General features: G+C 31.7%; 3 protein-coding genes across 3 annotated transcripts; 1 reads left to right on the forward strand and 2 right to left on the reverse strand.

The window, feature by feature from the left end:
• Positions 1-601: 601 nt before the first annotated feature.
• On the reverse strand, positions 602-6,306 carry LOC131848068 (gamma-glutamyl hydrolase A-like). Its single transcript, XM_059197824.1, has 8 exons — positions 6,249-6,306; positions 4,428-4,490; positions 3,502-3,742; positions 3,184-3,234; positions 2,595-2,827; positions 2,121-2,227; positions 1,473-1,570; positions 602-878 (listed from the first exon to the last, which is right to left on the reverse strand). The coding sequence occupies exons 1-8, from the start codon at positions 6,304-6,306 to the stop codon at positions 602-604; spliced, it is 1,128 nt and encodes a 375-aa protein (XP_059053807.1).
• Positions 6,307-6,345: 39 nt separating this feature from the next.
• Positions 6,346-6,765, forward strand: LOC131848070 (uncharacterized). Its single transcript, XM_059197827.1, has one exon. The coding sequence runs from the start codon at positions 6,346-6,348 to the stop codon at positions 6,763-6,765; it is 420 nt and encodes a 139-aa protein (XP_059053810.1).
• A 1,344-nt stretch (positions 6,766-8,109) lies between these two features.
• On the reverse strand, positions 8,110-12,999 carry LOC131848236 (gamma-glutamyl hydrolase A-like). The gene is made up of 7 exons (XM_059198028.1): positions 12,884-12,999; positions 12,409-12,684; positions 11,964-12,014; positions 10,868-11,100; positions 9,791-9,897; positions 8,817-8,914; positions 8,110-8,394 (listed from the first exon to the last, which is right to left on the reverse strand). The coding sequence occupies exons 1-7, from the start codon at positions 12,979-12,981 to the stop codon at positions 8,112-8,114; spliced, it is 1,146 nt and encodes a 381-aa protein (XP_059054011.1). The 5' UTR covers positions 12,982-12,999; the 3' UTR covers positions 8,110-8,111.
• Between the last annotated feature and the right edge of the window lie 1,310 nt (positions 13,000-14,309).

A 14,309-nucleotide genomic window follows, 5' to 3' on the forward strand; every position in this document is an offset into this window, starting at 1 on the left:
CGAAGGGCGGCTCCCGCTGTTGTAGACTACCTAAATAATCATGACAAGCATCAAATGCAGATGGTTGTTTGTAAATGATTTTCCAATCAAGGTTTATCTTAATACTAGCTACTCGCCCCGACTTTGTATTATTATGTATATAAACCTACCTCTAGAATCACTCTATCTATTAAAAAACACCGCTTCACAATCGGATGCGTATTTTTAAAGATTTATGCATACATAGGTACAGACAACGACAGCGACTTTGTTTTATACTATGTAATAATGATGATTTATAAATAAATAAATTTTTATTTTTATGTACTAACATAAGCTCCTTGCTCTGTACTTTAAATGAACATCAATCATTGCTAAATTAGTATGAGACTAAAGTGGTATACTACAATATATGAACATAATTTTCAGCACAGCAGGAAATGTGCCCATGAATTTTCAATGATTATTTGACCTGGAAATTCTTTATGTATATTCAAAACATTTCCATCCACAATTTCTTACAATTTATATTACATATTTGATAATCAAAATTAAAATAACACTAGATATATAAATGACAAAATAATTTTATTCATGCCAGTATTATATGAACATCGCACATTTAATTAGAGACGGGTCCTCTGGGCTCAAAAAAGTAAATCTCATGATGTTGACTGCCAAGAACTCCTGTGAATTTGGCTTCATGGTTATATATCATATAATTGTTTTCTTCAGAGGCACTCCTGAATGCATGGGCACTCTTTCTACATTCTTTAACAAAGAAATTCATGAAGTACCTATTTGCTACAACAGCATTTACAGAATGTGGATATTTTTTGGAGAGTTTCCACTCAAAAGAACTCTTCTCAGGATGGAATTGCACACCATAAAATGGATACCTAAAACAAATATTTTTGGATAAATACTCATTTCAAAAATAAACCAGATATCCATAGTACAACCTATAGTTAAATATTCAAGTTTGTGAGGACACAATTTACTATCATGTATGTATGTTCTAGAGGTAAACAGACGCAGGTTGACAACACCATGATTACTTATTACCAAATTTTTAAAAATAACATGTCATTCAGTCTTCACAAAATATTATATTAAAAAATTAACTCCTGCTCAACTGACAAAATTCGAATGCGTAACACTTGGTTACCAAGGCCATTTGCAGTTGTTGTGAAAACCACACCACCTGATAATATTATCACAAAATACATAATTGTCTACTAATATCACAAATCTTCCTTGGCGTGTCTGTAGTACGGCTCAGTTGTGAGATACTATATAAGACTATATACCTACGCAATTTTTTTGGCTTGACTAACAATTACTTTTGAAAAGATCGTTTATGTATACTGTGTGTATATAAACTAACTAAAATAGTTTATCTCGTACCTAACACTTGCAAAGAATTGTTGCTTTCGTCTAATTTGTAGCCCTCATATTTGGTACAACATTAGAATGGTTACATTTTATATTACCTGTTATGTTCAATAGTTGCAATGAACTTTATTCCATATTCGTCATCTGAATAAGAAGTAGCACGCCAGTCATTTTCCAAGTTATAAGCCTGCAGGTTCTAAAATATAAATTCAATGTAATAAAACGATCACTTGATCAAACTAACTTATGGCGATAATTTCCTTAAGGAGTCGTAATTATCTATAGATTGTATATTATTTTTAAGATCTCAAGACATACATAAATACTTGTATAGAGCGAGGTACACGCATAGGGTCTCATCATTGTAACCCGACACGATTGTTTCTTGCATTCTAATCGATAAAAACTTAATAAATACATCAAAAAATACTGGCTATTTTGTACCCCTAACTGAGGGGTAGGGGATTGCTAGTAATGTGGACTGATAATCCCATTGCTAGCAATTTACCATGTCAGGTTGACCTGCAAGTGATGCCCCCTGGAAACCATCGTGATAAATTCATGGTGGATTTGTCACGATCAACTAATTGACAAGACCTCATGCTCATCTTATCATCCTCCATTGGTGCTCCATCAGCGTAAACCGTTAGCGCAGGCGGGTTCATTATCATCGAATTAAAAAAAAACATTAAATAAAATGTCAATTGACAGAGTAATATTGCAAAATAATGTAATCTGACACTAACCTCGTCAACTATACAGAACTGATGGGCATTGACTGTCACATCTTCTGTTGCCAAGAGTGTGATAATATCCTCAGGCGCATCTTTAAACATTTTACTGTCACGGAAATCTGTAACAATTAGACGCCATTGTATCAACTTATTATAATACCTATTTTATTTTATACAAATATGATGGCAATCAAGCATATGGCCAATCTGTTACCTGTGGATGTCTGTAACATCAGGGGTAACACGTGCCGTTGCCGACCTTTAAGAAACCTTAATATACCCATTTTGAAAAACCCCATTGTCTCGCCTCTAGAAAAAACCTCAGCAGCTAGTTCAATCCACAATCTAAGTGTACGTGGGATGAAGATTTTTATTCATTTATTACAGTATCAGAAAAATATGAAGCACATATGAACAGAGTGTGTTTTAAATAAAATAATTTTATGTCAATTTCAATGTTATTGTCATAGAATCATAATGTCTTACCATCGGTGAAATCAAGAGGAAGATTTTCAAAAGAGTAACACCTTATCCTATTTTCCTCTTTGCCACGGCCTGATGCGAGTAAGATTAGAAGCTCAAATCCAAGACAGGTTCCAAATATAGGGAAGTATTGCCCGGCATCGTTTAATTCTTGTGCTATTTCATAGATGTGTTGCCCAGCGTCGCCATAACCGTTAGTCCGATTTAAAAATGTCGCTCCACCGGGCAAAAGTATTCTGAATACACAATTAAAAATATTATGTTATTAAACATAATATAAATATTTAATAACATTATAATGAAATATAGTACACAAAGAATATATAGTGAACAAAATTACTTATTAACCAGAGAGATTGTTATATGGAATTTACCATAGTTTCACCTATTTTTGCCTTTGTATTCTGTGTTTAGTTTTTAGAATGCGATTGGACAGTGAAATTACAGGATAAAAGGCATGACATCTTAATTTTCTGAAATGGCAATACGATTATCGCTTGCTATCAAGTGTACCGACAGCATGTTTGCCATTCCAATAACCTAAAGAAAACTCTTAATAATTTGATAGTAAATATTAGGGAATTTCACTTACCCGTTTAGTTTGCTCATCATTTCTCTATAATACTCACGACTCTTCCCAATTCTAAAAATAAAAAATCTTACAATTCTTTTCAAATCAAACACAGTTATTAGTAGTTTACAATCATTAATACTTCAATAACAATAAAAAAAAATCTATATTTATATCCAGTATATTACAAATACTACTATTACTATTATACTACTACTATTACAAATACGGATCTTAATAATATTTCATATAAAATAGACTATAAGCCCTAAATTAATTTAAAAAAATCGCGAATTATATTTAGTGCTCTAGAATTTCTAATAAAAATAAATCACTTACAGTAAAGGCACAACTCTCGCTCCAGAAGCTTCAACATCTTTAACGTAGGAAGCAGCGATGTAGCTTGTATAATTCTCTACAGGATATTTAGTGTGAAGGTAGGCGGATTGTTCCTGAGATAGGACTCCAATAATAGGCCTATCATTGATTATCGGCAGATCATTGTTGCGAAGGGTAGCAGCACCTTCGCATTGGAACAAATATATCACTGTCAACAATAATATTAACCTCATCCTAATAACTTTCCCGAACAGTATGTATATTCATTCACTAAATGTACTCCTATATATATATATATGTAGACATCATTATCAATATGTTGCTAAAATCACACTAATAAGTTAATTAGTTGTTATCTTTTATCTAGTCTTTGATCATTTGATGTTTACCGCTCGGACCATATTGCGTAAGAATAGAAGATTAGTATTTTTTAGATCTTTACTATATGATATATCGAAATAGGTTCATTAAAGAAGGTGTTTTTACTTAGTAGTGATGTTTATGTATATAGGCGACGACGGTTACTAAGGTTACTTGAATTAATGAGCGTTTCGATCAAGAGGCCGCCAAGTATGTATGTGTATGTTTCAATACTCCAGTTTGCAATGCCTTCCAACTAAAACCTACAGTATGTTGCCGTCTTAAATAGCTTGTATCATTTGGTTAAAACATATACAACAGTACCAAATATTGTTTCAAACTAATTTCGTACCAGGTGAAGTGTTTCTGCGGGGACTTCTTTTTCTCGCCAAATAAGGAAGGGCTATTTGAAAAGTGGATTCGTTATGACAACCCCAAGCGCAAAAGTCATGGTTCTGCCCGGCCCACCATCAACATCCTTCACAAAGCCGAATATTCGTCGCATGAAGCTTATGTTCTGTTTTTGGTGGGACCAGCAGCGTGATCTATTACTGAGCTATACTTACCAACAGCAGGACTGTCAGGATGATGAAAACATCCTGACGATCCTGCCGATTGTGGAACTAAGCCTGAAAACACAGACGCAGTCAGCGCATTTTATTTAAACGTCGGCTATAAATATTTAACGACAAAGTAGGTAACTTAAAACATTTTAAATAATTAATCATGTTTGAGACATTTGGCATAAAATTGATAATTTGATGAGAATTAGATGATTGAGTCTAACATCTAAATTAAATACACTACAATTGATAAATGTAAAAAAATATATATTAAGATAATTAAATTACCAACAAATACTAAAATTACCAATAGCAACAAAATATTACTTATCTAATCATGATAACATTCATGCAAAGATTTTAAGTCAGATTAAAAGTTATAAATAAATATTATTATTATCTCACATTTTCGTTTATAAAAACAATTATTATTATTATTATTGTTTATAATTAAAAAGATTTAACACTATGAAGATTGTATTATCTATAAAATTATAAATATTTGCCAATAATAAAAATTGTAAATGTTACAAGTCTACGTACTGTATGTGTGTGGCAGATATGGTTTGTAATTTGTACTGTTTTATGTGTAGCACAAAAAGAGGAAGTTTCCATCGACAGATTGCAGATCGCCAAACACATTTAATTTTAATTTATTTTGTTACTAGTAGGCAAGGGCCATTGTAGCTACCTACACGGTACATTTATAGATCGATCAACCCATGTGACAATGGATGACAATTAAACGATAACAATAAATAATTTATCTATAAAATGATCTCCTATATGGTTAAACATTGAAGTAATTAAATTATTTTTAGTTTGTAATTGTTTACTCTAATTTTTTTAGCGTGCATATCTAGTTTAACAACACATTCTGTGAGCCTTTCATTCTAATGAATCCAGCCGTTTTACGTGAAGTCGTAACACATAAACAGATAAACAGTTAATTAACGTTAAAGTTAGTTAACGTAAGTTTTCGGATCACGTTTTTTTTATATAAAGATAAAAATGAAATCACGTAATGTCTTTTACCACGTCCAAACCAAAGATCAGTTACTTGAAGAACATGAAAAACATTATGTATGTATGCGTTCAGTTTGATATCTTAATAATGTATATCTTGTATTCCGGAGGACTATACGACATATCACAATCACAACCTAATTTCTGTATTTCCTGTGAAAACAGGAATTTAAGATAGAGTATATTGTTTTATATAGTTGACTAATATTATTATGTATTTATAAACTTAGTCATTTTATGTGTACGTCTATATATTTAAATAGCAGCTTTAAATAGCATATTATCAAATTAAACCTTAATATAATATTATATCTGTAATTATTTTTATTTATTTACTGTTCTTTTGACAATGGTAGTCACAACATACATATGGTTATCAGATAATTAAATAATATCATCAATTTATCTGTTCAATTCACAAGATAAGTAGGTATTAATATCTGACAAGTTTTTTTTTAATTAAAATAAATATAAATATTTTATAATATTGTTAAATTTTATATTTCCTTGTTTATAAATAGCATAAAGAAAAGTTGCTGTTTGTCTGTCAATTTCTCCAGTTTCTTCTTTTATACCTCGCAACGAAATTTGATACTATTTTCACTGTAATCTCTAGACAGATGAAGAAAACACTTAGCCTACTAAGAAGTAATTGTCTATTAGACACAACACGATTTATAGGACAACATCACATAGGATTTTTTAGTCTATGGAGGCATTGCACATCGTTTTCAAATTTTATTGTCAAAACTGAAAAAATTTGGATGAGATTTAGTTTTCTAATGTAAATGTACAAACCAGTGTCAGAAGTCCGGCAGGTGTATCTAAGAGCTTTAATGTTGAAGTGGGGGTCCATCAAGGCAGCGCTCTGAGCCCTTTACTATTTAATATAGTAATGAACTACCTCACAGAGAACATTCTGAATCCAGTACCGTATAACCTCTTTTCTGCAGATGATGTGGTTTTGATATCGGAAAGTAAACAAGAAACACAGGACAGTTTAGATCTGTGGAGAAAAGCTTTCGAGTCTGGTGGATTGCGCATTAGTAGAACTAATACGGAATATATGGCGTTCAACTTCGGCCCCGACAAATCTAGTACAACAAACACTGAACTGAAGCTAGACGGAAAAATCCTACCAAGAGTAAGCAAGTTCAAATACCTGACTTCTGTTATTTCAGAAGATGGCACGATTACAACTGACATTACTCATAGAACAACGTCTGGGTGGAGTAAATGGAGCGAACTCACGGGGGTGTGTGACCCAAAAATGCCAATAAAAACAAAAGGCAAGGTCTATAAAAAAAACAGTTAGAACAGGTCTACTATACGGTAGAGAAACCTGGGCTACTAAGCAAGTACATGAGCAAAAACTACATACTACTGAAATGCGTATGCTTCGTTGGGCAGGTGGAATTACGCTTAGAGATAAAGTCCGAAACGAGCATGTAAGGAGCCGTTTCGGTGTGGTACCTATTACCGAAAAGCTTAGAGAATGTAGACTTAGATGGTATGGACATATTCTGCGTAAACCTGAAAACCAAATTGTAATAAAGTGCCTTTCCATGGCTACAAAAAAAGAGGGCGAGGCAGGCCACCAACTACCTGGTTGACTAATGTCCATAGGGACATGAAGGAGTTGGGCCTGTCAAAAGATGATGCTTACCAGCGAAATGTATGGCGCCCCAGTATTAGAAAAGCCGACCCCGAGTAACGGGAAAAGGCGAGGCTGATCCAAAGTGAATTATGCAAACTATATGTGAGTTTGCTATGTATTTAATCAACACTGTAAGACCCCGCTTAACGCAGGAGATACGTTCCAATAAGTTACAGCGCTAAACGAAACAGCGATGCCTTACAATATTATCAAAGAGTCCAAGTATAAACATTTGTAACTCTTTCTTTCGTTTCTTGAACTATTTCCTCCACGTCTTTCTGTTATTTAAATATTGCGAAACCTAGCGCTGCGTACAATTTCGGAGTTTCCCCGGAATGAAATAACGGAGCCCTAAACCGAAACAGCGCTTAACGAAACAGTGTTAACCTGAGTCTTACTGTATTTATTTTCATTTTCTATCTCATCCTAAATAGTACACTATTTTTTGTTTATAATAAATATATAAAGGCACAGTGCCAGGACAGGAATAGTATGCACAGGAATAGTGAGTTTGACCAAATGAAGAAAAAGTAGTTTATTAACTATTATTTAACCCAAAAAATACAAAGAATTATACTTCCATACTTCCATAATCTTTCGTCTCCCCTTTCAACTTACAACCTTTTTTCTTTATTTATATTTAATCAACAGCCTAAAAAATAAACTGCGACTCTAGCTTTAAAAATTACGATATTTTTGTACAAACTTTGGTTTCCCCTTCCAGCCCTTTGATTTAGCATATGTCCTTTCTCAGGGTCTAGACTATCGTTATATTCATTTATATCGGTTTAGTAATTTTGGCGTGAAGTGAGACAGACAGAGTTACTTTTTGCATTTATAATATTTGTGAGGAAGTAAGATTAAATAAATAAACATCTGGAAATAAATTGTATAATATCAAATATGTTACAACAGTAGTATAATTTACTAAATTTAATATAAATAACATTCTTATAAAAATTATATTATATAATATTTTATAATTATTTTATGATTAACAGGTACTAAACTGTCAAATGTTGACGATGTCTAGGTTCGAAGAAGTAACATTGCTCATATTGACTGCCAACCTTTCCGGTAAAAAAGGGTTCATAGTTATAAATCAGGTGATCTCTCTCTTCATCCACACTCTTAAATGCATGAGAACTCTTTCTACATTCATTCAAGAAGAAATCCATGAAATGTCGGTTTGCTCGCACTGCTTCTGATGAATGTGGATAGTTCTTTGACTCCTTCCATTCGAAAGAAACCTTCTCGGGGTGAAACTGCACGCCGTAAAATGGATATCTAAAAAATATTTACACATGTTCTCAATACTATATAAACACTAAACCTAAAAACATTTATTAGAAATACATCCATTCTTGCGTCACCATCTTTCCTTCTACACAGTATACAGGGTAAGAAAACAACTATTTCAATCGTAGTGTTAACGTTAACTCGTATTAGTCAGATGGTGGACCACATGAGAATTACCGGCTTTTAAATAAATGAAGAATCATCAAAATCGGTTACTGTAGGAATGACTTCGGAAGTCACTTAAAAAATACAGTTTATTTGAGAACGTCCTTCATTTCTTGTAGTCGAAAAGGGTTCCATTACACACTACTAATACTACTACATTCGAATTAGTTTTATTTAGATACGAGTATGAATTTGAAACCTAATTACAAATAGATAAAACGAGTATATTACTTAAAATATCTCACCTTTTATTTTCAATTGTAGCGATAAATTTTAGTCCGTTATTATCATTCGAATAAGATGTTACTAGCCAATTTTTGTTCAAATCGTAGGCATGTAAATTCTACAACAAAAATAATATATTATTTCATGCATAGAAACATACATAACATATTTAATTTCATAGATACAGATTTTTACAAACTATAGCCTTATTAAATAGAAAAAACGAAATAGGTAGTAGTTTTGATACGGAAGACTAAACTATGAACTAAGGTAAATAATCTCTGCTTTTCTTAAGAAAGGTGTACAATACATACTATAAATAAATACTCATAGTATGTTATGCCAGGTTACAAAAATTTAGTCTAAGAGGATATAAAAACGCTTTACATGATGTCCAATAGTATATGTTAATTAATTTGTACCACATAAAATGATAGTTACGAACCATTACTTAGTTTTATGATCTGATAAAGAAAATATATTTTGATAGTAATGTCATTTCATATCCTTTTATATTTTTAGCTATTTATGTATATTGAATTCAAATATTAATTTTTGGTCACTAATATGGATCAGTAGATGCTATTTTACTTGCACTGAACATTTATTTGCAGTTCTATTTATAGAGATAATTTATAGAGTTTTCTTTTTAAATAATGATTAAAAAGTCATCAACTTTTCCTTTCCATGGACTCACTTGAAAAATCAGTGTGTTCTATCTGTGGGGCTGTTTCGCTCCAGGTTGCGAGGAAACTAATGGCCAATGCGAAAATTAAACATAATAAACAGAACCTTATAGTAGTGTTACGTTAATACTTTTAAGTTGGGTATTAGCCGTTTCTTTTTCACAACAATGGATGCATTATGAATATATACAGGTACTTAATACAGTGACCAACCTAGACATGTTACAAAAAAGTCTTTCGCGTTTCCTATTAACATTACTTGTACCGTTATAATTATTTATACATGAGGTTATATGTAGAAAACTAACCGCGTCAACTATGCAATATTGATGGTAGTTAACTGTTATGTCCTTAGTGGCTAATAAATTAACGATATCCTGTGGTGTATTTTTGTACATTTTAGTATCACGTAAATCTGAAACAAAACAAATAAATTACTTTTATTGTGATAATAAGTAGGCCACATAATTGCGTTCGCTTTTGTAGTAGGAAAATCTGAAATTCCCAAGTTCCATAGTGTACCCAGATAATGCGTAGGCATTTTACAAGTAGCAATCCAACTTCACCACGGGCTATCTGGCTTAAAGTTAATTGTACATGGAAATAAACAGAAGAATGGCAATTGGTTAGAAGAAATACTGGTCCCTGAAAGAAATTGTGAAGTGCAAGCACATATAGAGTGAAACTTACAACTCCAGTATCCTGCCTTGTATAAATTATGGATGTGAAACATGGTCTCTGAGAATCATAGGGACAGACTGGCAAAATGTCAAAAAAATGGAATATCAGACAGATAACAAAAGTAACAGATGTACTCTTCATAATAGACCATTTAAGATGGTATTAGACTGGGTAAGATGCTAAATAAATAAATGGAGCAAGCAAGTGACCCTCTCATATCCTAGAAACGGGACCAGAAAACAGAGTTGCCAAATAAAATGCATGAAAGAGGTCATAAACCTGATTCTGGGGCCGTTCCGGAACAGGGCTGCGAAAGACACAGTTCTATGCAGAGAGCTGGAGGAGGCCTATGTCAAAAGGCACACCGAGTTGCGGACATTTTGTTAACAACAAAATGTTCCGCAACTCGGTGTGCCTTTGTACATTTTGTAAACAACAAAATGTACCCCAACTTTGGAGTAAAATGGCTATATTATTATTATTATAAACTTTAAAAACAATATGATTCTCTATTATAAAACTGAGTTATACAGACTACTTGGATTAGCTTACATATTATGTTTAGAACAAAATGTAGTGTACCATCTGTTGTTTTTGTGACACAGTTAGTGTTTGAATACGGCAGTAGAGTCAGTATGCACTGAAAAATTAATGTTGACTGCTGATATATGACTTTATTTATACAATATTAAATATTTTCTTACCATCAATAAAGTTAAGTGAACGACTCAAAGTAGAATTGCATGTAATTCTGTTTTCTTTTTCCCCGCGACCTGATGCGAGTATAATGAGTAACTCGAAACCAAGGCAAGTCCCAAATATAGGGAAATAATCATCAGCATCATTAAACTCTTGTGCTATCTCATAGATATGTTGTCCAGCATCCGCATAACCGTTGGACTGATTGAAGTATGTCGCTCCACCAGGGAATAGCACACTTTAATCAAATATAATTAGATTAACCATTTATCCGGTCAGAAACCTGTAGATTTTGTTTCATTAACATTATGATCATTTACATATTCGTCTTATTAAGAAGCGTACTATGTATTTATTATACAATTTTTATTCCACCTGCAAATTATCTGCTGCTTTAAAAACGTTACATAAACTATTTAAAAAACCTGACAAGTATTAGGTACCTTAATAATTATATAACCACACCGTCATACAAAATACACTTTTTGTTATAATGCATAGCGCAAAACAAAGAATTACAATAAATGTCATCAATTGTAATTTATAATAATATAGATATATTTTTTTGTCCTAAATTTCGTTTTCAAATTCATATTTCTTTTTGATAATAAATGAAATACATTATTAATACATATAACTTTGGAAATTTTATTTCGTATAAATTTTACTGTATCTTTAAAATACCTACGAATATGTTTACTTGTATTATATTACTCTTATATTATAATGATAGGTATACTGATACTGCAATATTTTAATATTTTGTTTGCATCATCTTTATCTTATCATATATCAGATATTATAAAGGGACTTATCACTATGACATATCTAGATTCATCTATCACGGTAGTGACGCACTTTCAATATCAGTCAAATGTTTTGTTTCTGATGGGATAAGTTTTCATTTCTATTCCGCATTTATGACAATGTGGTACAATAATTAAAGCTTTCTTATTTTTATATGAAATATATATATATAACTCGAAATATCTAAAATATCTTGCGTACAAGTATAACAAGTTGGTTCTCATGATTCGCAACTCCATAAATATTCTACAGTGAACATCAAAATATATTATTAATTAAGAAATAAACACTTACCCATTTATCTTGCTCATTAATTCCCTATAGTACCCACGATTTTTTCCTATCCTACAACAAAAAAGCAATTACAATATCGAATCATTATTTTTACCATAAAACTATAGTATAGTTATAGTTAGTATCTGTTTGCCGTTACCAATTTGGCGTTATCATTCGTTACTTTAAAAACATGATATTCTTACTATGTCTCTCGGTGACACAGAGAAGACTTTTATGCTAGTAGCAGTAGCATGCTTTATAGGTTGTGCTTATTTTGAAAGGTAGGTAAATATGTAACCATCAAATAGGCCGTTGGCTTGATTACTATTCAAAATACATAAAAAAAATATATTCCACATTAATGCTACCTAATCATAAGACTTGAGGGTTCAGTTTTTCTTTTGCAAGGAACTAGATATATGTAGACAAGTATAGAGGACTTTTATTGCATAAGTATACTTACAAAATAGGTACAACTCTTCCTCCAGCTGATTCGATAGCCTTCACATACGAGGCTGCGATATAACTGGTGTAATTATCTTCACTGTATTTTTCTTGAAGATGGTAAGATTGTTCCTGGGATAAAACTCCAATAATAGGTCTATTGTTGATAACTAATTGTTCCTCGTTCTTCGTGACCACGGCACCTTTGCAGTGGAAAAAATACACCACTATGAACAAGAGTGCTAGCTTCATCGTCACTAATGCAAGCCAACTATTCAATAAACCACCTATCCACCTAAAATTGTATTATAAAAGAATTTACTACTATCGCTATTAGTTCTCAGCACTACTATACAACTATTACGTAAACACGTTTATTATAAAAGTTGCCATACAAATTATCTAACAATATTTTAGCTAATAATGATTTATGAAGTCGACATAGAGAGTATTGAGAGATGCTGTTCCACACCGACAAACGATCTAATACTGACCACATGTATGTTGTGTTAACTGCATCGTTCGTAAAACAACAAATAGATATGTCACGGACTATTTTAAGTTTTACAGATGTATTGTATAACTTTATCATGACACTTTGGCAACCCAAAAATAAATTATCTACTGTGAGATTTTTTATAACATTTACACTTCTTCAATTCTCGTTGATGTAAAATAAAGTTATACATGTCTTCAGCGCTACTAGTCTATATTTGTCGTTTTACAAAAAATGCAACGCGATTGACATATGTATATATAGTACACGTATACGTAGTATATTTGTCGTTTAATGAGCATATGTTTTAAGGAGTTACTGTATTCGAATATTATTGACTACAAATATCAGATGATGCATGTAATCAATGGCGGTGAGATTTTTGATATACGGACAAGTGTTTTGATATGTTATGAAATCAATATTCCCCTAAAAATGCATTAGAGTTATCTCTTTTAAGTATTAGCGTTCTCGCCCTACGAAGTCATATGTGTATAGAGAAACTTAAGAGTCTGATATTGTGTGTCAGAAACATAAAAAATAGGTTGAGTAAATAATTGGACTCGTCGGTAGTCTGCTGGTTTAGCACACCGAAATATTGTTATAGACATAAACGAAAAATGTTTCTTTGGCGATTCCATTCTAGTCAGCTCCTTCCTTGTGTAACAAAGAATCATGTTGTGCATTGAATATCATTGTAAGTACACTAACCATATATTGTCTAAATATTATATATTTAGACAAATTATCAATAATTACATACTGACTGAATCATTCACTGATATATATATATATATATATAAAATATTTAAGTATTTATTTACAAACATGTAAATACATTTGAATTAATACTTGAATAAGTATTTTATCAGTTCTCTAGAATACATAAACAAACTCTGTATGACTTGGGACTAGTTATTAATGTTATTTAAATTAATAATATCATAAATCTAGATACATTTGTATACGTATATAGGTATTCAGATTCTTCCGAGTCGACACCTTATCCGTCTAATTTTATTGAATGTGAATATGACGACATACGAAAGAATATTGAGCCTCAATATTATTTATAATATTAGATAAATTTTTATACACACATACTGTGGTGTGTCCACACACATCCACTTGACTGAGTAGGTAACTACTTTAAATATGCCTTGTAGGGTAGGCTTCTTTTTATTACTGTAAAACAGTAGTTTCTAAATAAAAAAAAGAAGTTAAAAACTAATTCGACAACAAATCATATATAGGTGTAATAATTTTAATTAAATGAATAATCCGACTTTATTACGAATGGATATGGCTCTTATAACTACTAAAACGATTGACGAACAATTTTTCATCCAGACAACAATAATATACCTACAGTAAAACTTAAAATATAAACATAAATACTAATTATTTAATATAAATTTCAAACA

This window comes from Achroia grisella, unplaced genomic scaffold (genome assembly GCF_030625045.1).
Source record: "Achroia grisella isolate CSIRO2021 unplaced genomic scaffold, CSIRO_AGI_Agris_v1 utg546, whole genome shotgun sequence".
Taxonomy (NCBI): Eukaryota; Metazoa; Arthropoda; class Insecta; order Lepidoptera; family Pyralidae; genus Achroia; species Achroia grisella.

Excerpts from the sequence above, each read along its gene's own strand:
- LOC131848068 (XM_059197824.1), bottom strand. The coding sequence starts at position 6,306 with ATGGACCCCCACTTCAACATTAAAGCTCTTAGATACACCTGCCGGACT. Across the intron at positions 2,228-2,594 it reads TCCTCTTGATTTCACCGATG|ATTTCCGTGACAGTAAAATG; the intron begins GTAAGACATTAT and ends TAATTGTTACAG. Across the intron at positions 1,571-2,120 it reads AGTTCTGTATAGTTGACGAG|AACCTGCAGGCTTATAACTT; the intron begins GTTAGTGTCAGA and ends TTTATATTTTAG.
- LOC131848236 (XM_059198028.1), bottom strand. The coding sequence starts at position 12,981 with ATGATAAAGTTATACAATACATCTGTAAAACTTAAAATAGTCCGTGAC. Across the intron at positions 11,101-11,963 it reads TTAATGAGCAAGATAAATGG|TGTGCTATTCCCTGGTGGAG; the intron begins GTAAGTGTTTAT and ends ATTTGATTAAAG. Across the intron at positions 9,898-10,867 it reads TTCACTTAACTTTATTGATG|ATTTACGTGATACTAAAATG; the intron begins GTAAGAAAATAT and ends GTTTTGTTTCAG.
- LOC131848070 (XM_059197827.1), top strand. The coding sequence starts at position 6,346 with ATGAACTACCTCACAGAGAACATTCTGAATCCAGTACCGTATAACCTC.